This window comes from Schistocerca americana, chromosome 6 (genome assembly GCF_021461395.2).
Source record: "Schistocerca americana isolate TAMUIC-IGC-003095 chromosome 6, iqSchAmer2.1, whole genome shotgun sequence".
In the NCBI taxonomy this organism is placed as follows: Eukaryota; Metazoa; Arthropoda; class Insecta; order Orthoptera; family Acrididae; genus Schistocerca; species Schistocerca americana.
This window is the reverse complement of record NC_060124.1, coordinates 145614939-145641244: the sequence shown is the minus strand read 5'-3', so window position 1 is coordinate 145641244 and position 26306 is coordinate 145614939. Positions and strand designations below refer to the sequence as shown.

General features: G+C 38.5%; 1 protein-coding gene across 2 annotated transcripts in view; it reads left to right on the top strand.

The window, feature by feature from the left end:
* Nucleotides 1–26306, top strand: part of LOC124619645 — a 214271-nt gene that overhangs the window by 60786 nt on the left and 127179 nt on the right. For both annotated transcript variants that reach the window (XM_047146173.1, XM_047146174.1), the window contains exon 2: nt 7599–7754. In XM_047146173.1, the coding sequence (XP_047002129.1) occupies nt 7599–7754 (156 nt within the window). The remainder of the gene's footprint in view (nt 1–7598; nt 7755–26306) is intronic.

Here is a 26306-nt window from a genome sequence, read left to right as displayed (position 1 = left end):
TAATGTATGAGAATAATGCATCAGCCTCATGAAAACCATCTCATAGGAGACACTGGAAGGTTTCAGACAGATTATATAATGGTAAGACAGAGATATAGGAACCAGGTTTTAATTTGTAAGATGTTTCCAGGGGTAGATGTGGACTCTGACCTCAATCTAGTAGTTATGAACTGTAGATTAAAACTGAAGAAAATACAAAAAGGTGGGAATTTAAGGAGATGGGACCTGGATAAACTGAAAGAACCATAGGTTGTAAAGAGTTTCAGAGAGAGTGCTAGGCAATGACTGACAACCACAGGGGAAAGAAATACAGAAGAAGAAGAAGAAGAAGAAGAAGAATGGGTAGTTTTGAGAGATGAAATAGTGAAGGCAGCAGAGCATCAAGTAGGTAAAAAGATGAGAACAAGTAGAAAAACCTTGGGTAACATAAGAGATATTGGATTTAATTGATAGAAGGAGAAAATAAAAAAGTTAAGTAAATGAAGCAAACAAAAAGATACACAAGGGCGATATGTGTGGGGGCAATATTATGGAAATAGAAGAGGACTTAGATGAAGATGAAATGGAAGATATGATACTGCACGAAGAATTTGACGGAGTACTGAAAGACCTAAGTCAAAACAAGGCCCCGGAAGTAGACTACATTCCATTAGACCTGCTGATAGCCCTGACAAAACTCTACCATCTGTTGAGTAAGATGTATGAGGCAGGTGAAATACCCTCAGACTTCAAGAAGAATATAATAACTGCAATCTCAAAGAAAGCGGGTGTTGACAGGTGTGCAAATCACTGAACTATCAGTTTAATAAGCCACTACTGCAAAATACTACCACAAATTCTTTACAGATGAATGCAAAAACTGGTAGAAGCCGATCTTGGGGAAGATCTGTTTGGATTACATGGAAATTTTGGAACACGAGAGGCAATACTGACCCTACGATTTACCTTAGAAGATAGATTAAGGAAAGGCAAACCTACATTTCTATCATTTGTAGGCTTAGAGAAAGCTTTTGACAATGTTGACTAGAATACTCTCTTTCAAATTCTGAGGGTGGCAGGAGTCAAACACAGGGAGCAAAAGGCTATTTACGATTTGTACAGAAACCAGATGGGAGTTATAAGAGTTGAGGGGCATGAAAGGGAAGCAGTGATTGGGAAGGGAGTGAGACAGTGTTGTCGCGTATCCCTGATGTTATTCAATCTATATATTGAGCAAGCAGTAAAGGAAACAAAAGAGAAATTTGGAGTATGAATTAAAATCCATGGAAAAGAAGTGAAAACTTTGAGATTTGCCAATGACATTGCAATTCTTGTAGAGACAGCAAAGGACCTGGAAGTGCACGAAATGGACATTGTCTTCAAAAGAAGATATCAGATGAACATCAACAAGAGCAAAGCAAGGACAATGGTATGTAGTCTAATTAAATCAGGTGATACTGAGGGAATTAGATTAGGAAATGAGACACTTGAAGTGGTAGATGAGTTTTGCTATTTGGGGAGCAAAATAAATGATGATGGTCAAGGTAGAGAGGACATAAAATGTAGACTGGCAATGGCAAGAAAAGCGTTTCTGAAGAAGAGAAATTTGTTAAATTTGAGTATAGATTTAAGTGTCAAGAAGTCTTTTCTAAAAGTATTTCAATGGAGTGTAGCCATGTATGGATGTGAAACATGGACGATAAATAGTTTAGACAGGAAGAGAATAGAATCTTATCTTTTGAAATGTGGTGCTGTAGAAGAATGCTGAAAATTAGATGGATAGATCATGTAACTACTGAGGAGGTACTGAACAGAATTGGAGGGAAGAGGAAGTTGTGGCAGAACACGACTAGAAGAAGGGATCAGTTGGTAGGACATGTTCTGAGGCATCAAGGGATCATTAATTTAGTACTGGACAGCAGCATGGAGGGTAAAAATTGTAGATGGAGACCAAGAGATGAATACACTAAGCAGATTCAAAGGATGTAGGGTGCAGTAGTTACTCGGAGATGAAGAAGCTTGCTCAGGATAGAGTAGCATGATGAGCTGCATCATCAAACCAGCCTCTGGACTGAAGACGACAACAACAACAACAACAAGAGGAGGAGGAGGAGGCAGAAATCAACTAAATGGAATAACCTGTAGCAGCTGATGACATAACCCCTGGTTGTATGTGCGTAGGATCAGCCGAAACCTGCTGTGTATCATCACAGACACTCTAAACTGAAGATTGCCACTGAGGAGTGGGACATGCTTAAACTGCAACATCTTGAACACATTGTAGACAGTATGCTGAGGAGAGTCCAAGTATGTTAGAATCTACAGGATGGAGCAACAGTGTTTTATTACTACCAGCCACAGATTTTGGTTTCACATATGTACAAAGTTGTGCACTTTTGTACAGTCTGCCTTACTTTTGGTTATTGATTTGCTTTTATTTCACAGTAAAACTATTTTTTTTAGTTCCATAAGGCTTATTTTGTCACTTCCTACACTCACTGATTTGAAGCCCACACACTGAGTATGCGTGGAAGAAAGAATTTGAAACAGATTGGCCAATTTTTATTTTATCAGAGATGTTGCAAATGATGGAACAGTTTATGTTCAATTCTCCGACCTACTGTTGTTACCAGTTCTCTTTCTGTTTGTTATGAGTCAGCTCACTACTTGTCCGTCTACAAACTGAATTGTGCTTCTCACTCTATATGGCAGTACATACTGTTGGAGAAGGTGCCTTGGAAAAAAAGTTGTCTTATGGCTTCCTACTGTACATCCCTTTAAGCTTGTTAAAGGAAGGAAAAACTACTGTCTACCAAGTGTTCTAACACATTTCTATAGGAAAATGGATTGTTTTGTGAAAATAATTGTAATATCACATGTACCTGGCTGCAATGTAACGGTCAGTTTAGTTTCTTGGTTCTGAAGTAGCATTATTCTGTATTATTTTGCAGGTCATTTCTTTTGCTATCAAGTAGATACTCACTTGAAGATAATATATCACTGCTGTCACATCATTTTCATGTATCAAAAATGAAAAACGATAGATTATTCTCTGCCTTGTCTGGTAGCTATGGTATTGAGGACACAAACTGAGAAACACACTTGCATTTTGTAACTGTCTGAGGAAAAGTACAAAAGAACTGTAACATCTACAATGCCTACATTATTTCAACTAATGCTTTTCAAATGCTATAATATGTCAGAGTATCAATAGAGGCCAGCTCAGCAGCTGTAAACTAAAAATGTGTGAAGGAGGAGAATATTTTTATATTAGATGATTCAATTGCATTTATAGTAACCAAGACCTTTCCACCACTGTAACTGGTTTAAAATCAGTTTAATACAAAAGCTCCTTTGCAAGAACTGTCTTTTAGAGCTCACTAGTGCCACAGTTTACATAGTAATGAAAAGTTGCATGGAGAGTTACTGTCAGCAATGTTCAGTCATTAGTGCTCAGTCATTATTGCTCACTCTAAAGTGGATTTTAGAGAACTGTTATAATGATCTAAATTACTCACTCTCTAGTAACTAACTCCACTTGTCACTCTGTGTTGAACAAGGATTGGATTTCAGAAAAAAAACAGTTAGTAGTAATTCAGATTAACTCACTCAACTTGGTTCCTATTCTGAAATCAAAGTCCCATATTGTTCACTACAAAAATTTAACAGTGGTTTAGTATTTCTGAGGCAGAGATCAGAGATGCATGGAGATGCTTCTCTTAAGTAACCAGACTCATTCACTTGTAGTGAAAAGGCAGATTTTGTTCTCCCTACCCAAAACAGCTAGCGCTTACTTGTCTCTAGTAATCATACCCATTCTCATTATTACAATTGATTATTGCCTTCCCCTTTGGATCTTGAGTGAACTTAATTTTTTGTTGAAAGTGGATTTGTCATGAGTGAAGCCCAGTAAAAGTATCACACACTTGGCTGCACTGAGTCCATGGTGAGATAGGGATCCACCAACAACACAGGTACAGAGGATGTGCAGAAACAGAATGAGAAAAAGACGGTAAGGATTAACCAGGATATGTACAAGAGTTCTGCTGCCCCTTGTGTTCCTGGCTTGAGACTGTAAATGCACACTGTTGCCACAGTATCAGTTTTTCCAAGTAGAAGAAAGAAATGACTACTATCAAACAAGTGTCTCTCAAGTTAAGTGTCAATAGTGTGCTTGTTTCATACAGCTGCTGCTTATACAGCCAGCTGTGTTCAACATGGAGTTTCTGCTGATACTTCACTATGGTATTGTGGGATCTCGGAGACTGGCAAGCAGGGCTGAGGTACAAATGCTAGTTGACTGAGGGTTTCTGATTTTTCTGGTAAGTGAGGGCTGGAGTGAAACTGTTGAAGCCAGAGTGCTTCAAAGTATTTGATAGAATAGTAAGTTAAATGGGAAACAGATCATACAGATAACCCACCATTTTATCTTACTTTAATGGGAATTCTACAGAGCCTGTTTAAAGTTCAAGTGACACAACCACTGCGTGAGATGCCAAGCTAAGAGGGGCAGTTCTAACATTTCTGTGCAGGATATATAACAACTAGAAGCAGTAGAATATATCACAATTAGGGTGCCCAAGGGCAAGAATTTCTGTCACAATTATGCATCATAGTTAGTAGTGAAAACTGACAAGGGTGAAAGTGTATGAGAGAAAAGGGGAGGGAGTGGGGTCATCAAATGATAAGTTAGCTTGTGTGTAAAAATGTTCTTGAACAAGCTGTGGATGTATAGAACATATTTTGAAAATTATATACCAGTTTTGGTGCCAAATGTAGCAGAAATATCGATACATCTGAGCTGGTTGACAAAATAGTGGTTTCAAATTCCATTAGGAAGCACTGATGAAGAGCACTGACAGTTCTCTCTCTCTCTCTCTCTCTCTCTCTCTCTCTCTCTCTCTCTCTCTCTCTCTCTCACACACACACACACACACACACACACACACACACACGACTGCAGTCTCAGGCAGCTGAAACCACACTGTGAGCAGCAGCACCAGTGCGTAATGGGAGTGGCCACTGGGTGGGGGTAAGGAGGAGGCTGGGGTTGGGAGGGGGAGGGTTAGTATGGTGGGGGTGGCAGACAGTGAAGTAGTGAAGCAGGTTAAACGGAGGGCAGGGGTGAGATGGGGGGGGGGGGGGGGGGAGTGGCGGAAAAGGAGAGAAGTAAAAAGACTGAGTGTGATGGTGGAATGATGGCTGGGTAGTACTGGAATGGGAACAGGGAAAGGGCTGGATGGGTGAAGACAGTGACTAATTCACAGTGTGGTTTCCATTGCTGCAGGTGTGTGTGTGTGTGTGTGTGTGTGTGTGTGTGTGTGTGTGTTGACGAAGGCCTTAATGGCCGAAAGATTTATTTTAGTCTTTTTGTGCCTCTCTACGACTCAGCATCTCCGATATATGGTGAGTATCAACTTTCCTTTTCATAATAATGTAACTCTGAGAATGAAAATAATCAATTTTTGACATTATAATGTAATTGGATAGATAAAAATTACTCACCAAGCAGCGTCAGGAGAACACACATTAAAAAAAGGTTTAATGTATGCAAGCTTTCAGAACCAGTGGCTCCTTCTTCTGGCAGAAGGGTTGAAGGGAAAGGAAGAGGGGTAAATTTAAAGACTGGTGATGTTTAGGAAAAGGGGTAGAGTTCAGAAAAGTCACCCAGAACCCTAGGTCAGGGCAGACTTACCAGATGGGATGGGGATCCCATCATACTAATAATACAATAGCTGCCATAAAAAATAAGACAATTTTGGTTTTACTTTCAATTTTTCATAGAAAGTTTATACAATTTATAACTTATTTACTACTGTGGTATATCTACTCACCAAGTGGCTGCAGGAGAACACACATATAAAAACAGGTTTTATGTTTGCAAGCTTTCAGAGCCAGTGGCTCCTTCTTTTAGCAGAAGGGTTGAAGGGGAAGGAAGAGGGGTGTCAAAAAAGGACTGGAGAGGTTTAGGAGGAGGAGGAGTAGAGTTTAGAAAAGCCACCCATCCCATCCAGTAAGTCTCACCTGACCTGGGGTTCCGGGTGAAATTTTTTAACTCTACCCTGTTTCCTAAATCTCTCCAGTACTTTCACTTCTCTTCCTTCCCCTTCAACCATTTTGCCAGGAGAAAGAGCCACTGGCTCCAAAAGCTCTTTTTATAACTGTATTCTCCTGCCACCACTTGGTAAGCAAATTTTTTTAGCTGTCCCAATTACATTAAAATAGCTTTGAGGATATGTATGAAAATTCTAGTGACTGCAGCATCTTGTAACACAGTTTCAGGATATTAAAGGTGATAAACTCCTTAAGGTTGAGTACTGATGAAGCAGACTGTCAGATTCAGCTGTCTTGTCAATAGAATATGACAGCTGCTGAATTTGACTTCAGTGACATAATCAATGAGTTTGTGTTGCTCAAAGCAAGGAAATGGAAAGTACAATTATAAAAGAAAAAAATGCAGTTCTTGTACAGAAATGTTTTCTCAGTGCTTAATTTTAGCACTTTTTCTTTTGTTTCCAATTAATAATTTGTGCACATTAATAATTTATAAGAAGCAAATAAAACATGTTCATTATTGTACATCATATTGATAATACAATAGCTGCTGTAAAAAATAAGACAGTTTCTGTTTTACTTTCAAATTTTTTAGCAAGTTTATAGAATTTGTTGCGTGTAACGTTTTTCATCTATATAGCTCATTTAAGTCACATTTTCAGTAACATTTCACTTTTATTAAATCTACTTTAAAAATTAAAAAATTTCATAAACCTCTGTAGAAAAAAATGTGAGAAGGTAGTTTAAGAATAGCTTTTACCAAAATTTCTCATTCAGTATTGTGAATCTTTAAAAAAAATAAACCTAATGAAAACATTTTATATGTAAAATTGCACATTCCTGCCAAATTTGGCCTTTCTACCTTTCTTTCCTGCTGCCCTTAAAAACTGAAAAATGCAACAACTACAAAAATATTTACTTCATTATATCGAAAATTTACCAAATGTTATCACTACTCATGTATTATGATGTAGTCATGGTAAAGTTATTATAGAAACAATTATTATTGCTTTAGAATAATTGACCCATAAAGGTGACATCACACAAGCATGCTGGGAGAGGGTGGAATGAATAAGTACTTGCCCTTGCAGTCAAAACCGTTCAGCAATGTGGACCAGATACAGAGAATTTTACTGTATCATAGAGTGACTTGGGGAAAGCTATACTTGATTTCCCAGAACATGTTCTCAGATAAGCAGAACTCTCTGAAGCAGGTTGTCATAAATACATCTAAATCACATTCCATAACTCAGTATTTTGTATTAAGCTGCAACAAATGCTCCAGTACCTATAGTACTTTAATAAGATAATTATAAATTTTGGCAAGTCTTGTGCTGTAAATTAAATGACTTTATTTGTTATTGATTGAGCAATAAAATTTTTATTTTGGTTTGGCACCATCATCAGAATGAAAGAAGTGACCCCAACTAGATAGCTGCATAGTTAAATTGCTCGTTATTGTACATAGCAATATATTAAAGAGCAGTTCTTAGAGAAACCAGAAAAATTTGGAATATTAGCATTGGTTTTTTTTCTTATGTGTCGTCTTATTGTTTCCTATATAGGCCAGTGATTGCAGTGATGACAGTGTGTTTGACTTTCCACCACTTATTCAAGTCATGAGACTAAATGTTGAAGGTGGTCCTGTGTACAGAGGTGGCCTTAGTGGCAGAGCTGCAGCAGCATATTATAGAGAAAAAGAAGTGATTATTGCCATAAAGGTTTGTCAAATATTTACAGCTCTTAAAATCTTGCACTATAATCTATCTTTGTGGTGATTGCTATATTTATACATCTAGATACTTTATTGGACGATATATCTAAAATATGTTGTTAAACAGGTTGCATCATTGATGCAGTATGTTGTATGGAAGAATTATCATCAAACAAAGTTGATAATGTGCTGTTTCAGGTACTGAATATAGTGAATATGTACTGTGAAAGTGTATTAAAATGTGTATTCTTAGATAACAAGACAAAATTCAAAATGTAATGATTAAGTTTATATATCCATTGCCTATTTTATGTCAAGAATGAAAGTTATGCAGAATATCCATATACATCTGTCATGCACACTTATTATAATTCATAATGATCATTCCATGTCAAATAGCTTATGGTTCCAAGTGCAACTATATCCAGTTTTGATGAAATGTATACAGAATATATCTAAGGGATCTGCATGAACTCTGCCAAGTCTTGCCTCAGCCTGTAGCTTACTGTAGGTAGTAGAGCTATTTTCAAAAGGGCTGCTCTCTTGAAAACTAGAAATGCTTGGAAAAATTTCTCAAGTTTAACAGTCCATTGCTTCTGAACTGATAGAGGTAGGATCCTGCAATTTTCCATCGTGATACAATGTTTTGTGAAAAAAATTTTCATGAGAGATTTTTCATGTAATTTAATTTAATAAAAGTTAATAGGCACTGGAAACATAAAAATTTGTTATTGCATGGTCTGGTTGCCCAATTAACACACCAAATTTTGTCAGTATATTACGCCATGTATATCAACATAGACACTTCTGATTTTATAATTCTTAACACCTGAAAATAGTGCATTCAAGTCTGTCAGAAACACCTATTCTTGTATTTGTGCCATCTCAGATAAAGTGCAGAAATTTGGCTTGGATTTGGAAGAAAAAAAATTGATGATATTAATTCTTGCACTGATCCATGGTGGTTGCACATCTACATCTACCTGATTACTCTACAACTCACAATTAAGTGTCTGGCAGAGAGTTCATCAAACCACCTTCAAGCTATTCCTCTTCTGTTTCACTCTCAAACAGCATGCGGGAGAAACAAACTCTTAAATCTTTCCATGCAAGCTGTGATTTCTTGTATTTTATTCTGAAGATCAGTTCTCCCTGTATAGGAGGGCACAACCAAGTATTTTCATATTTGAGGAGAAAGCTGTTGATTGAAATTTCATGAGGAAATTTTGCTGCAAGTATAAATTCCTTTTTTTTAATATAAAGATTGCCATCCCAATTTGCATATTATATCCCAATTTTATAAGAATGCAAAATGAGCTGCCATTCTTCAAAGCTTTTTGATGTCCTCCATCAATACTATCTGATGCAGATCCCACATCATGCAGCAGTACTCCAGAAGAGGACAATCTAGCTTTGTGTGGCAGTCTCTTTAGTAAACATCTTGCATTTCCTAAGTTTTATTTTCTGTCAGTAAATCTCAGTCTTTGGTTTGCTTTCACCACAGTATTATCTGTGTGATAAATCCATTTTAAATTATTCGTAATTGTAACCCCTAAGAATTAGTTGAATTCAAAGCCTTTAAATTTTTGTGTGTCATTGTGTAATCAAAATTTAGCACAGTCCTTTTAGTACTCATGTTGATGGCTTCACAATTCTCATTATTTAGAGTTAGTTGCCACTATTTGCATCATACAGAATCTTATCTAAATCATTTTGCAATTGATTTTGATCATCTGACAGGAAATCACAAAACCAGTAGCCCAACTGAGACTACATTCTGATGCACACAGTTTGGTTAGAATTTTAATGAAGAATAAAAACAGTCAACCAGTTGTATACATTTTATTGCATTGACCTGGTTTCAGTACTAACTAAGAGTATTTTCATCAGAATAATTTACAGTTATCTATAAAACAGCAGATTAAGTAATTGTAAAAATGTTATTTACAGTAGGCATGAAAAGAGATAGGCTAAGCTTAGATGTGTTTTATCCCTGAAAGAAGTGTTTGGTACAAGTAGATTTCAAAAGTCAGATCACAAAATTTTAATATGATTTTGAATAAGATTGCAGGGTTCACAGGAGAGCTTCTGTGAAGTTTGAAAGGTAGGAGACGAGGTACTGGCAGATGTAAAGCTCTGAGGATGGGGCATGAGTTGTACTTGGGTAGCTCAGTTGGTAGAGCACTTTCCCATGAAAGGCAAAGGTCCCGAGTTCAAGTCTCGGTACGGCACACAGTTTTAACTTGCCAGGAAGTTTCATATCAATGCACACACTGCTGCAGAGTGAAAATCTCATTCTGGAACACTGAAATAGATTTTACACAGGAAGAAACATTCCTTTTAGAAGAAGTGTTAAAGTATGATGTAATGCCAAATGTGTCAGACCAAAATGTGGTTCAAAATATGATTGAAAATCTTAAGATTGGTCTTGATGGTGTTAAAATGGGAAATTCTCATGAAATAAGGGTGGCCTGTGATGTATACTACAACATTTTCAACAAAAATTTAGTTATCAGTCAATTCCTTTAATAATGATACAGAATTAATTAAAAACTTTAATGGTAAACTGGAAAAAAATGAAACCCTCATAACAAAGCAGGCAAGGGTAATGCTTTAATTGTTGCCAGTAAGCATAGATATGTAACAAAAACTTTAAAAAGTTTTTTGAGAAAAACAGTGGTTCAGAACTGAGTGCAGACCTGACCCCTGCTTTGCATAAAGGCATTAGATCAGCTATTGGTGACGCCAGGAACTTGCTCAAACCATACCATAAAAAAAAAGAAACAGCTAATTAATATGAATCCAGAGACTCCAAAATTGCTCTAACAGTTCAGAATGCACAAAATAAAATACTCTGTTCTGTCCAATTGTGAACTGAATGAACAGCATGTATCATGATTTTGCAAAACTTCTTTACAACAAATTTAAAAAAGTCGTTTGTTTTTTCAAAATAATTACTGGATCACTAACAGTCTTAATCAAGTAACTAAACCGAGCGAGGTGGCGCAGTGGTTAGACACTGGACTCGCATTCGGGAGGACGACGGTTCAATCCCGCGTCCGGCCATCCTGATTTAGGTTTTCCGTGATTTCCCTAAATCACTCCAGGCAAATGCCGGGATGGTTCCTCTGAAAGGGCACGGCCGACTTCCTTCCCCATCCTTCCCTAATCCGATGAGACCGATGACCACGCTGTCTGGTCTCCTTCCCCAAAACCAACCAACCAATCAAGTAACTAAAATTAAGGACTTAGAATGCAGTGAAGATACAAAATTATTTTCTTTTGATATTACCAACTTATATACCAATGTCTCAGTTCAATCAATCATCAGCGTCGTAGAAAATAACATATGTGCTTTAGAAAATGAATTACTGAGGAACAAATTACTGATCTTATTCATTTGCTCAAAATAGTAATGAAATACACTACTTTAAATTCACTGGGAAAATGTACTGACAACCTGACAGCCTTGCAGTGACAGACATTCTAGCAGACATCTTCATTAATTCACTGGAGGAAAAGTTTTATCCGAAATTATTCAGCTGCAGATCTAGGTATTCGATGGTATTTAGGTATGTAGGTTATATTCTGACCATTTACAGTGGACCTAATAGACAATAGAGGAACTGATTGTTTGTTTAAGATTTTTAATGAACATAGTGAAAAAAATTAACTTCACCTATGAACTAGAAACTGAGTCATCAACTTGATTATTTAGATCTTACTCAAGCTATAATTAATGATAAGATCTCTTTTGCTATTTTCTGAAAAGAATTAGTACAAACCAGATTTTACCCTCCCAGATCTTCACATCCCCAATCTCATAAAAAGCCATTTTTCTTTCATATGTTTGCTGGGTTATTTCAACACATTCATTACCTGAAAAACTTGAATCTGAACTATAGTAGCTAATAATGGTTGTGAACCTTCCTTAGTTGATAATATTTTCAAAGCAAAAACTATCAACAGAGTCACTTGTTTAGGCAACATCGCTAATAATAACAGCAACAAAAGCAAAAAATATTCTCATTACCATACTTACAGGCTATTTCCTACAGAATTCATCATCTGCTGGAAAAGAATATATGGATGTTGCATTTTCTATTAATTACAGGCCACAAAGCAAAGGAAGTCGATGAAGTTACTACCTGTGTAAAGAAAATTGATGTTGTAGGCTCGCTATTCTTGAGGAACTGGAAATTTTTGAAGCATATGTCTGTTAATGATGGTCTAATCAGCAGCTACATTTGTGAAATAAAAATTTGTTTTTGGCTTTAAACTGTCATTCAGAACTATTTGACATACTGTCATTCTTTGGCTGAAGATCTTTACACACAATTCTCAAACATCATTTACCTCCCCATTTAATTGTTTTTATTTTTTCCATAGCTGTTTATTCCTACTATGTTAATCCTGTTCATTTTAAGCACTTTAATGCTATCTGCACAGGACAGATGGTGTGTACAACTGCTACTTCATTTTAAAGCATTTTCTTTTATATTTCATTTATTACGTGTCTTTATACTTCTGTTATTAAGCTTGGTCTCTTGTTATAATTATTTTCATTTATTATATTGTTTCCTTCATTTGTGCTGCTCTACACTATTCACACTCCATAGGTGGCATGCACTGCTCTGTTTCCATGTAGAGACCTAATCAGCTGACGAACCTTTTGGTATGATGTCAGTCCTAATGCCATGCTGTACTTGTGGTTTTAGTGTTAGCTACACAAAATAACTTTTATTTATTTGACTTGAGCACTTGAGCTCATATGTTTTTAATATGTTTCCATGCAATATGAATCTGTGTAAGTAATACTTTTTCTGTTTTTAATACTTCTAGTGCTACTTAAGGTTTTTAATGTGGTTGTTGTTCTCGTATGTGGATTAAGAAAACGTCATAGGTAACTGTAAATTATTCTTATGACATATCCATAGTTGATATCAAAATGAGGTCAATGCAATAAAATTTGTGCAACCAATTGGCTGTTTTTATCCTTCATTAAAACTTAAATGTGGTTGCTGAAGATCAGCCGCCCTCAAGACTCAGTTGCTTGTGAGAAACAGTGTGAAGCCTTCTGAAAATCTAAAAATCTGGAACCAATTTGATATCCCCTGTCAATAGCACTCATTATTTCATAAGAATAAAGAGCTAGTTGTGTTTCACAAGAACAATATTTTCTGAATTTTTGTCAGCTGTTTGTTAATAATCCGCTTTCTTTGAGGTTATTCATAATATTCAAACACAATATATGTTTCAAAATCCTACTTTAAATCAGCATTGGTGATATGGGTCTTTAATTCAGCAAATTACTCATACTTCCTTTCCTGAGTATTGGTGTGACCTGTGCAACCTTCCAGTCTTTAGGTAAGGATCTTTCAAGTAGTGAGTTGTTGTATTTGATTACTAAGTATGGAGCAATAGTATCAGGATACTCTGAAAGGAACCTGTGTGGTAAGAAGTCTTGTCTGGAGGCCTTGCCTTTATTAAGTGATTTAAGCTGCTTTGCTACACCGAGGATATCTACATCTAAGTTACTCATGTTGGCAGTTGTTCTTGGTTCAAATTCTAAAATATTTCCTTTGCCTTCTTTGGTAAAGGAATTTCAGAGAACTGTGTTTAGTAATTCTGCTTCAGTGATTCTGCCATCAATAACAGTACCATTGCTGTCCTGCAGTCAAGGTATCGTGGCATCGTGCACTAGTGTACTTTACATATGACCAGGATCTCTTTGAGTTTTCTTCCAGATTTTAAGATGGAGTTTCATTGTGGAAACTATTAAGGAGATCATGCAAAACTTCAAGCTCTGTAAAACTTCACCAATCTTGGGGATTTTGCATCCTTTTAAATTTGACATGCTCTTTTTGTTTTTCTTCTAAAACAGTGTTCTGACCTGTTTCGTGTACTTTGGGCAATCAGTACCATCTCTTATAATTTATTTGGGATATATCTCTCAATTGCCATCAATACTATTTCTTTGAATTAGAACCACATCTGGTCTGTGCTTATATAGTCAGTTTGGATGGAGTGAAGACTGTCTCTTAGGAAGGCATCACATGAATTTTTATCTGCTTTTTTTAAATAGATACATTTTCTGTTTATCTTTGATGGATTTGGATGTTATGATATTCAATCTTGCTACAGTGACATTGTGGTCACTAATTCCAGTACCCATTATAATGCTCCCTATTTGCTCAGGATTATTTGTTGCTAAGAGGTCAAGTATGTTTTTGCAACAATTTACACTTTGAATGGGTTCCTGAACTAATTGTTCAAAATAATTTTCTGAGAAAGCATGAAGTATGATTTTGCATGTTGTTTTATGCCTACCACCAGCTTTAAACATGTATTTTCACCAACATATCAAGAGTACATAACTGGGGTACCTATTTGAAATGAGATTCAAGGTGTCTTTGAACTGCTCAGCAAATGTATCATCTGAGTCGGGGGAGGGTATTAGTAAAAAGAACCAATTATTAATTTACTGTGGCTGTCAATTATAACCTCTACTCATACTAACTCACAGGAACTGTATACTTTAATTTCACTACAATGTAAACTATTTCTGACAGCAATAAATGCTCCACCAACAACTATATTTAAACTGTTCTTTCTGAACACGTCTATGTCCTCTGTAAAAATTTCACCTAAACTTGTCTTCGGCTTTAGCCAGCTTACCTTATGTATAACAATTTGAGCTTCAGTGCTTGGAGCTCTGGTTCTTTCCCAATGCACCCACGACAAATTGCAACTACATTACTGATTGCTGTTAGGTCTGCCCTTGTCTTTTGTTTGCCCTGCATCCTTTTAGACTGATGCCCTTTCTGTAGCTTCCCAAGACCCTCTAATCTAAAAAAACTCCCAGTCCCCTCAAAACAACCCCCGCTACCTGTGTAACTACTTCCTGTGTGTACTGGACCATTGACCTATTAAGCAAAACTCCACCCTATGGTGCAAGTCGAGGAATCTGCAGCCTATATGTCTGAGCCTCTGATTTAGATCCTCCACTCAGCTCTGTGCCAAAGGTCCACAATCAGTCATGTCGATGATGAGCTCTACCTTCATCTCGCATTCAAGATTGGCAGTTTTTACCACTTCAGCTAACAGCCTGAAACTAGAGAGATTCTCTTCCAGTCCGAAGGAACACACAATGTTAGTGACAATGTGAGCCACCATCTGCAGTTGGCTGCACTCTGTTCTGTTCTTGGTATGTGGAAGCAACACACATAGTTAGTACTGACTTGAGCCACCACCTGCCATTGGCTGCACCCTTTGCTCTTCATGGCATCTGAGAGCTCCCACTCTACATCTAGAATGACTGCTTCCATATGCGTGTAGAGTGCACACTGGATTCCATCCCTTCCTTGGCAGCCACACTCCTATTGGGCTCCATTACACACCTAAAGTTGGAGCTTCCAACTATCAGTAAACCCTTCCTCTGTGACTGCCCTCGTGTTGCAGGCTGAGAGACTTCCTCTGAAACAGGGAAAATGACTGCATCTGACTCAGGATGTTTATTAAACACAGGTAGCACCTGAAACCTGTTTGTCAGACAAACTGTGGAGGTCCTCCGGTCAGCCCCATAGAGACTTCCACTGCCTGACACACCATGGCACAACTTCCCACTCAACCATGTATAAAGGATCAACCTCGATGCAGGCAGTTCCCAGGGTGGCCACAGTAGTTGGCCAGTTGGAGGACACATGGGATGTGCTGGACATCCCTTGTACCACTAATAGTGAAATTACTTTCTGGTGTATTGTACACACACAAACTGAGAGTGAACCTGCCGCACCTACCATCACTTTGGGTGTAATTCATTTGTGTTTTGATAAGCAACAAACATTCTTTCAACCTGATCAATAGCAAATACTTTTGCTTCTAAACATTTTCTTGTGTCTACTAGACTGGAAAAACACAAGCTTTGTTGCCTGCACAAATTGAACTAAATTCTTGATCTTCGCCGGCCGCGGTGGCCATGCTGTTCTAGGCGCCTCAGTCTGGAACCGAGCGACTGCTACGGTCACAGGTTCGAATCCTGCCTCAGGCATGGATGTGTGTGATGTCCTTAGGTTAGTTAGGTTTAAGTAGTTCTAAGTTCTAGGGGACTGGTGACCTCAGATGTTAAGTCCTATAATGCTCAGAGCCATTTGAACCATCTTTACCTTCAAAAAGTCCTGTAACCTGCATTACGTCTTCTGGTAAGTGGTTTTTTCCCCTTACAGTTGCTTTGTTGCATATGCTAACAGCTAATATTCCTTTTTTCCATTCATTTTTAACATACTTGCTGCTTTTCTTTCCTGAAACACAAAATTCTTCATAGATTTTTTTTTTTTTAATGGACCAGCTCTGATGAATTAAGGTCAAAATGTGAATTATTTTCTTGATGCCTGTTTATGTTCAGCATTTTCTTAATTTCTTTGATCAACTGTTAATGTTGTAATGTAAACATTCACAAATTTTATTTATTTATTTTGCACATGGTTGCTTAGATCAGTACAATAATGTCCACCAAAAGTGGCACTTTTTAAAATTATTGTTCCACTTTGTAAAGCCTCTCTTGAACCTATTTATTGAAATTTTAATGGTGATAAGCTTGTAGTCAGATTTTCAGAAATATTGGTCTCATCAGCTTTGTCTGGTCGAGATGAAATTAATAACTGTGGAATTTTTCATTTTGCAAACATCTTTCCAGCATGATGTGAACAGTTTGTGGTTTGGTTTTATGTCAGACATTATCATAAATTTTAGGTGATGAGTCATTTCCAAGTCAACTGAGCATAGAAATTTTCATATTGTGTAATTATTTTCACTAAAATCGTTACTACATGATTTTTGTAAAACGTGTTTATGTGTAAGAGCAGTGCTTATTCAGGAAAACATATCTGAGCAAATTTCTTCCAAACATAAACCAGTTCTTTGATCAAGCAGCTTTCATTCTTGTAAATAAAAACCTTTGTATCCACTTTAGGCTGTTGCAGATTTCATAGGGAGTTAAATTACATACAGAATTGTTAATATTTTCAAAGCTGCAAGGGTTTCAATTGATATTTTTTGCCTGTATATCACAAATACAATGCTGATATAACCAAGAAAAATTTCAACTCATTAAATACAGGGCAGAAAACTGTTTTGAAATCTTGAACCCATTGGTTAGTATTGTTCAATATAACAGTGACCCTTTGACTGAGTGTTCCAAACACATTTTGTAAGGGATATTCTGAATACAAATGCCATGGCCACTAAATTAACGAAACATTTTTGAATGTGAAATTCTGGAGTAGTTGTGTGTACTGCTGAATATTGTCGTTTTCTTAGCATGTTACTTCAGTGACATTGTAGCAATACTGACCTGAGTCTTGTTGTTTATCACCAGTAGCACCACTCTTGACTATATTGAAGTTGAAAGCCCAGATCGGTGTGGGATGGAATGTATTCAAAACAGTACACATCACCATTCAGACTGCATTAATATAAACATTTATTCCTTGGGACATTTGATTATTAACAATGGTGACCAGTTTATCAACTATGAAAACTTATTAGAGCACAGAACCAGAGCACCACCTGCAATTATCTATCAATAGTCTGGAGGCAAAATTAATTATTTAATCATGGCAACACAGTTCACATGTAACTTACACAAAATCATCACAGTTCATACTCAGTACAATCCTTTAGTAATTTATTGTTGGGGATTATGCTTCAGTAGTGCATTTGATTCAGTCCATAATGAGCATAATCATGCCCAACAATCACTCTTTTTGAAGATTAATAACATTCCATACTCTTTCTAATCACAATGTGGTTCTGTTAAAATGTTCCTTAATTTGAGGTACTTTAATCACTCAAAAGTCTTTAAACATTAATATTAGTGAGTCTTGCAGTTGTCAGTGAGCATAATTTTACATACGAAATGTGCATGATTGTGGCATGAGCCAACACCAAAAGTACACCCAAAATAGGTCATACTACTAGGCTTTCAAACTGTGATCTGGTAATTTTTGTGACCAAGAGGATGTCATAAAGGATGGTTTAGGAATAAACTGATATTTTGAAAACTACATAATGCTTTAAAATGGCCAGGTTGGATTTTACTGTAAAGTGATTTGGCTTGTAGAAAATGTTTCTAGTGTTGGTCAGTGCATTGGATTTTGGCAACTAGTTTATAGGTTTTTGCATATTGCTGTAATGGTAATATCAGGTAATTAAACTCAAAATTTGAGTACCCCAATGAAAACTAATTGCCCCAGCAGTAAAAGAGGATAATCAAAATGATAATCATAGCAATAAATTCAAGTGATGTTAAGTCTAAATAAAATTTTCAGGTTTAAATTTTACAAGGCAGTAGATAAATGAGATGAAGATCTAGCAGAAAAAGTTGGTTATTTGTGGAACTATAAAAGACATAACCAATAGAAAAAATCCACCATTTCAGGTAGTGAAGGGAGACGAAAATTTAATAGTCATGGGTGACTGGAATTCAAGAGTAGGAAAAGGGAGAAAAGAAAACATAGTAGGTGAATATGGATTGGGGCTAAGAAATGAAAGAGGAAACCGCCTGGTAGAATTTTGCACAGAGCATAACTTAATCATAGCTAACACTTGGTTCAAGAATCATAAAAGAAGGTTGTACACATGGAAGAACCCTGGAGATACTAAAAGGTATCAGATGGATTATGTAATGGTAAGACAGAGATTTAGGAACCAGATTTTAAATTGCAAGACATTTCCAGGGGCAGGTGTGGACTCTGACCACAATCTATTGGTTATGAACTGTAGATTAAAACTGAAGAAACTGCAAAAAGGTGGGAATTTAAGGAGATGGGACCTGGATAAACTGAAAGAACCAGAGGTTGTACAGCATTTCAGGGGGAGCATAAGGGAACAATTGATAGGAATGGGGGAAAGAAATACAGTAGAAGAAGAATGGGTAGCTTGGAGGGATGAAATAGTGAAGGCAGCAGAGGATCAAATAGGTAAAAAGGACAAGGGCTGGTAGAAACCCATGGGTAACAGAAGAAATATTGAATTTAATTGATGAAAGGAGAAAATATAAAAATTCAGTAAATAAAGCAGGCAAAAAGGAATACAAAAGTCTCAAGAATGAGATTGATAGGAAGTGCAAAATGGCTAAGCAGGGATGGGTAGAGGACAAATGTAAGGATGTAGAGGCTTATCTCACTAGGGGTAAGATAGATACTGCCTACAGGAAAATTAAAGAGACCTTTGGAGAAAGGAGAACCACTTGCATGAATATCAAGAGCTCAGATGGAAACCCAATTCTAAGCATAGAAGGGAAAGCAGAAAGGTGGAAGGAGTATATAGAGGGTGTATACAAGGGTGATGTACTTGAGGAGAATATTATGGAATTGGAAGAGGATGTAGATGAAGATGAAATGGGAGATACGATACTGCGTGAAGAGTTTGATAGAGCACTGAAAGACCCGAGTCGAAACAAGGCCCCCGGAGCAGACAACATTCCATTAGAACTACTGACAGCCTTAGGAGAGCCAGTCCTGACAAAACTCTACCATCTGGTGAGCAAGATGTATGAGACAGGCGAAATACCCTCAGACTTCACGAAGAATATAATAAGTCCAATCCCAAAGAAAGCAGGTGTTGACAGATGTGAAAATTACCGAACAATCAGTTTAATAAGTCACGGATGCAAAATACTAAATTGATAGAAGCCGACCTCGGGGAAGATCAGTTTGGATTCCGTAGAAATGTTGGAACATGTGAGGCAATACTGACCCTACGACTTATCTTAGAAGAAAGATTAAGGAAAGGCAAACCTACGTTTCTAGCATTTGTAGACTTAGAGAAAGCTTTTGACAATGTTAACTGGAATACTCTCTTTCAAATTCTGAAGGTGGCAGGGGTAAAATACAGGGAGCGAAAGGCTATTTACAATTTGTACAGAAACCAGATGGCAGTTATAAGAGTCGAGGGGCATGGAAGGGAAGCAGTGGTTGGGAAAGGAGTGAGACAGGGTTGTAGCCTCTCCCCGATGTTATTCAATCTGTATATTGAACAAGCAATAAAGGAAACAAAAGAAAAGTTTGGAGTAGGTATTAAAATCCATGGAGAAGAAATAAAAACTTTGAGGTTCGCCGATGACATTGTAATTCTGTCAGAGACAGCAAAGGACTTGGGAGAGCAGTTGAACGGAATGGACAGTGTCTTGAAAGGAGGGTATAAGATGAACATCAACAAAAGCAAAACGAGGATAATGGAATGTAGTCGAATTAAATCGGGTGATGCTGAGGGAATTAGATTAGGAAATGAGACACTTAAAGTAGCAAAATAACTGATGATGGTCAAAGTAGAGACGATATAAAATGTAGGCTAGCAATGGCAAAGAAAGCGTTTCTGAAGAAGAAAAATTTGTTAATATCGAGTATAGATTTAAATGTCAGGAAGCCGTTTCTGAAAGTGTTTGTATGGAGTGTAGCCATGTATGGAAGTGAAACGTGGATGATAAATAGTTTAGACAAGAAGAGAATAGAAGCTTTTGAAATGTGGTGCTACAGAGGAATGCTGAAGATTAGATGGGTATATCACATAACTAATGAAGAGGTATTGAATACAATTGGAGAAAAGAGGAGCTTGTGGCACAACGTGACTAGAAGAAGGGATCGGTTGGTAGGACATGTTCTGAGACATCGAGGGATCACCAGTTTAGTATTGGAGGGCAGTGTGGAGGGTAAAAATCATAGAGGGAGACCAAGAGATGAATACACTAAGCAGATTCAGAAGGAGGTAGGCTGCAGTAGGTACTGGGAGGTTAGAGTAGCATAATAGAGTAGCAGGATAGAGTAGCATGGAGAGCTGCATCAAACCATTCTCAGGACTGAAGACCACAACAACAACAACATGTCAAACTTGACTCATTGTATTCATCAGCTACTACCTGAGACTGAGAGTCAGCTGGATGTTACCCGTAATTTGTACCCTCTGCCTACACACTCCATCTGTGGACCATACCTGCAGGTGCCATCCTCAAGTATTTTGTTTTTGGTCTAACCAAGCTGCTGATCACATTCTGTTTGTGGTCTGTTCTTTTTTGGGTTGTACTCGGAAGTTGTGTTGTCAGTCCAATCCAGCTGATAGTGTGCTTGAGATCTCTTTATTGGTGAGTTCTGCATTTGTTGTCTTTCTAATAGATCCAGTGCAGGATCCCAGACTTTATTCAGATGATAACCCATGTCCCTATTGATTAAGTTCTCTGTCAATTGTATCTCAATTAACTCCTTCGCAACACTATACCAATAACTGGGCATCTGGGCTACGATTCTCATCTCTTCATAGCTCGTTTTTTAAAATGAAGAAACTGCACAATGGTTGCAATTGTTGTGCAGTTTCTCCATTTTACGAAATGGACTTATACAATTGTGGCTGCCCCATAAGAAGAACTCTGTTTCTTCATAGCTTATGGAATGATCTAGTTCCATACAGTTTTCAGCAATGGCTGATTTGGTTGCTCGTCACAAATGAATATGACATTGATGTTCTTGGCATTTGATGGCAAAAGTCCTTGTACTTTGTCCAGACTGTGACATTAACATTCCTGAGACAGGACATACTCTTGATGCCCCCCCCCCCCCCAAGTATCCTTCTTATTTTGGCAGAGACAGATTCTGCATAGGGCAGATAGCCACTGCATTGGGTTTTTCCTGATCTTCTTCCTCATTATGTAATAAAGTGTCCAAGTGAATGCCCCCCAGTCTCCTTGGCAGTGTACACATTCCTGCAGCACACAGTGTGTAGATGTTCCCTCTCTGACATCAGGTAGACTTCTTAAGATAATCAGCATTCCCTGTACACCTGGGTCTTTAGGACCCCATTCTGATGTTCTGAGTGTGACAGCTACTCACCTGCAGATATAAACTAGTACATCCAGGAATGGTAGCTGACCATTCTTTTCAAATTCCGTGATGAACATTATGTTCAGATGACAAGAGTTTAGATGTTGCAAAAACTCGCTGAGGCTGTTCCTGCCATAGGGCCAAATCACAAAGGTTGTCACCAACGTACCTGAAGAAACACATTTGTTCCTTGATCTTTAATGCTTTGTGCTTGATATTGTGGGTGAATAGATTGACACACCCTGGACAGAAGGAACTGCTCATGGCTACTGCCTTTGTCTTTTCATAATATAAGTAATATGTAGAGTTCAATGCATACCTGGAAAGATCTATCAGAGCATCATCAAACTTTTCTGCATCAGCTCAAATGAGTATTTCAGTGACTCCATGGTAAACAGGGAATCGCATCAAAACTGACTATTATATGCATCTCTGAGATATGTAGAGCCTTGATTCTATTTAATCCACAGAGTTACAGATGCATTGAATGTAGTTCCCCTCACATGGGCTCAGCAGTGTCTTTAAGTATTTAGCTTGATGGTATGTTTCCTCATCATTGTCACTGACAGTTGGATGCAGTGGTACACACTGTTTGTGCACTTTAGGTAGTCCACACAACTTTGGTGGTACTGGAGAAGTTGACCATGATCCTTTGATGAGCATGTTTGGCATGTCTATTGCCTTCAACAAAGTACTGGTCATCCTACCCAATCCAGATTATTTTCCAGTTATCTATATGCCAGTTATCAAGAAGTTAGTGTATTTTCTAATTATATTTCATTCATTGGATAATGAGTATACAGTTTCCTTTGTCTTCTGGCAACCCCTCAGTGCTGCTGTTTCCTCAGGCTTTCTTCAGTGCAGATATCTCAACCTTGGAGGTGTTTCATTTCAGTGGTTTTGTCTTGGTAATCACTCTGTAGGTTTCATGCTGGGCTCCCTCCATGATGAAGACAGCTTGATGTCAGAGACAGAAGATCTACACACAGTGTTCTGCAGAAATATATACATTACTAAGCACAATGTGGAGGCCTTTCACCCGGATACTTGATCACATGATGAGGAAGAAGATCAAGATAAACCCAATGTCTGGCTTGTCTGCACTATGCAGGATATGTCTTCACCAGAGTCTGCAGAATACTGAGAAAATACATCATCAGGTGTGTGTCCTGCTTGCCAACCAAGATCAGAGTACTACTGGGGAATGTTAAAAAGGACCTTGGCTTACAAAACCAATGAATTCATAGTATATCTTGCCAATATGGGATGTCACATGTTGGACAAACTACAAGAACTGTTGATGTCAGATGCCAAGAACATCCACACCACACCAACTGCAACAAGCAACCAATCCAGGCATTGCTGATTACTACATGGATATTTATCATTCAATGAGTTATGAAGAGATGAAAATCATAGCTGAGTTACTCAGATACTGTGACAGTGTCATGAGAGAATTGATCAAGAGTTGACTAACAGAGGACCTAATCAACTGGGAGAGGGGCTATCAGCTGAGTAAATCTCAGGATCCTTCACTGGACGTACAAGAAGCACAATAACTGCAGAACTCGTCAGCACAGAAACCTTAAGCATCCTGCTACGAAGAACAGACTGACAGTAGAGGAACCTAGGATGATCCAAATGAGAACAGACCTCAAACAGAACACAGCCAGTCAGCCTGGACCAAAAGCAGAACAGCTGAAGATGACACATGTGGGAGTAGATAACATGTAGAGCACACTGTCTGGTATGAGGGGGCTCGGCTCTTTACAAGATGAGCCAAGCAGTTATTATTCAAAATGAGAACATACTATGGAGCACTGGTCAGTGCTGACACCAGAGGGTAGCACATGTGGAAGAAGGAAACGCAAACCACAGATGGAGTATGAGGCTGCATAAGTGCCCAAAGGCAGTTCTTGTGGGAGTGGGCCACAGATGGAGTGAGAAAACAGCAGGAGTGGACCTCAAACGGAGTATCAGGCAGCACAGATGCTTAAGAATAGTGCCTGCAGGAGCAGAAAGGTGGCAAGTTGGGCTGCAGAATGGGTATCAGGTGATGCAGATGCCTAAGGACAGACCTGCAGGAGCAGACTGCAGAAAGAGAAGGAAAGCAGTGATAGTGGATCGTAGATGGAGTCGGAAGGCTACAAGAGCAGTACTTGGATGGAGCGGGATGATTGGGGGTACAAATTATGGACTCATTCATCCAATGATCAGCCTCATTTAGCATCTGGTGAGTCACTTCACCAAAATATTGTGCAACAATGTTGGTGATATCTGACAGTAAACACAAGAACTCAAGAATATTAGCAAACTGCTGAGAAAGCCTGAAGAAGTACATCAGCTGGCACTATGGGGAGGGGACGTACCACAATTTCATGAGGATAGATAAGTTGTAACAGAGGAAAGGAAGATGCTTAGTTTTCTTTTCGATGTAGAAATAGTACTGATTTTCACCAGGATCAAATACATCATAACTCCAGAGTGGCAAACAAGAGCAAACAACTGGGATGCATGGCATTTGTGAGGGAAAGGATTTGAGACATACACCACAGACTAAATGTGGTTTCTGGGAATATTTTACTTTTACACCTGTGTACGGCAGCGTCACTGGCAAACAAAGATTTGGTCTCTAGCAGGGCACACACATAAAAAATGCCGTGGTAGGCTAAGTAAAATGCCAGGGCAGCCAATCTGCGAAGTTTGATCGTATGTGAAAGAAGTCAGAGTAGGCAGATGATATAAGGACTGTGATTAATTTAAGTAGCCAGTGTCTTGATGACATCACCATGAAGGCACTCAGCAAATTCCTCAATTTTACACCAACACCGAGCAGTGTCCCTATCTCAATATTTATCAGTTCAGTGAAGCAAATTGCCAACAAGAGTCCACTGACTCTGACAGAGAAATCTGCTGTTGAACTTGCAGAGCGATTACCAAGACAAAACTACCAAAATCAAACATCACCAAGGATGAGAGGATGACACTGAAGAAACTATGAGGAGATAGCAGCATTTTTATGGTGCCAATAGACAAAGGAAATTCTGTGTAGTCATTATGTAGCAACCGGATTATAATGAGAAAATTCATGAACTCGTTGATAACAAGGCATATAGATGACTGGAATCTGATCCATGTCTAGAGTGACAGGAAGACCAGTACTGTACTGAGGGCAACAGGCAACCAGACATGCTCATCAAAGAATTGTGGCCAGGACTTCCAGTATTAGCAAGGCTGTGTGGATTACTAAATGTACACAAAGGAGGGTACCACTGAGTTCATGTCCACAGGATATACTTATCATTAGACAAAGACAACTTGATGTCAAAGAATGAACATCTACACACTGTGTTCTGCAGAAATAGGTATACTGCTAAGCAGATTGGGAAGTTCATTCACCCAGACACTCAACCACCTGACCAGGGAGAAGATCAGGATAAAGTCAGCAGGATACTGAGAAAGTACATCATCAAGTGTGTGTCTGTCCACCAACCAAGAACAGAGGACTCATTGGGAATGTTAAACATGATCTTGGTCTGTGAAAGCTAGCCAAAGTGGCTTGTCATATGTTTGACAGACTACAAGAACTGTTGACCTCAAATGCCAAGAACATGCACATCACACTCATCTGTAACAACCAACCAAGTCAGCAATCACTGAACATTTCATTTGATGAACTATGAAGAAAAGAGAATCCTAGACCAGACACCTAGATACTGAAACAGTGTAATGAGGGAAGCAATTGAGATTCAACTGATGGAGAACCTAGCAATTGGTACCAGCACAGAAAACCCAAGCACATTGCGGACAGACTGACAACAGAGCATCCCAGGATGACCCAAACAGAAATGAGGCACAAAGTGAATTCTGAACAGTCAACTTGCACCTAAAACAGCATCTCTAGATGTACTGGGAAGAATGACTGCTTAAATGCCACTGTCGTATATATGACTCAGATTATGTGATATTTGACAATATTATGAAAAGGATAGATTGCTGCTTGCAATACAGAGGACATATTGAGTCACAAACAGGCACAACAAAAAGAGTGCCATACATGTAAGCTTTTGGCCAAAAGGCCTTCTTTTAGCATAGGAAACACACACACATTTACACAGGCACACAACCATTGTTGCTGGCTCCTGAGGCCCCACTGTCTCAGCTGTGCCTGATAGGAGTAGTAGCCTGGGCAACAGAGGAGGGAGGGAGGGGGGGGGGGCTGTAAGGAGGAGGTAGGGGCATGGAGAGGGAAGGATAGCAAAATAGGTATGGGGAAGGATGTATTGCAGCTTATGGGAATGTGCAGGGGTTAGTGTTGGGTACTGTGAGGTTCAATGGGGGGAGGGGATGGAAGAGGCGGAGAAGTAAAGGAGGGGAAAGAGGAGGAGAGAGAGAGGGGGGGGGGGGGGGGGAAGAAGGGAGAGAGGCTAGTGGGCGTGTTGCTGGAATAGAGGGCTATGTAGCACTGGAGTGGGAGGAGGGAAAGGGCTGGGGACTAGTGAAGGTTGAGGCCAATTGCAGGGAGTGTTCCCACCTGTGCAGTTCAGGAATGGTGGGAACTCTCCCTGCAGTATATCCTTTTTTTTTTTTTTTTTTTTTGTCATCAGTCTACTGACTGGTTTGATGCAGCCCGCCATGAATTCCTTTCCTGTGCTAACCTCTTCATCTCAGAGTAGCACTTGCAACCT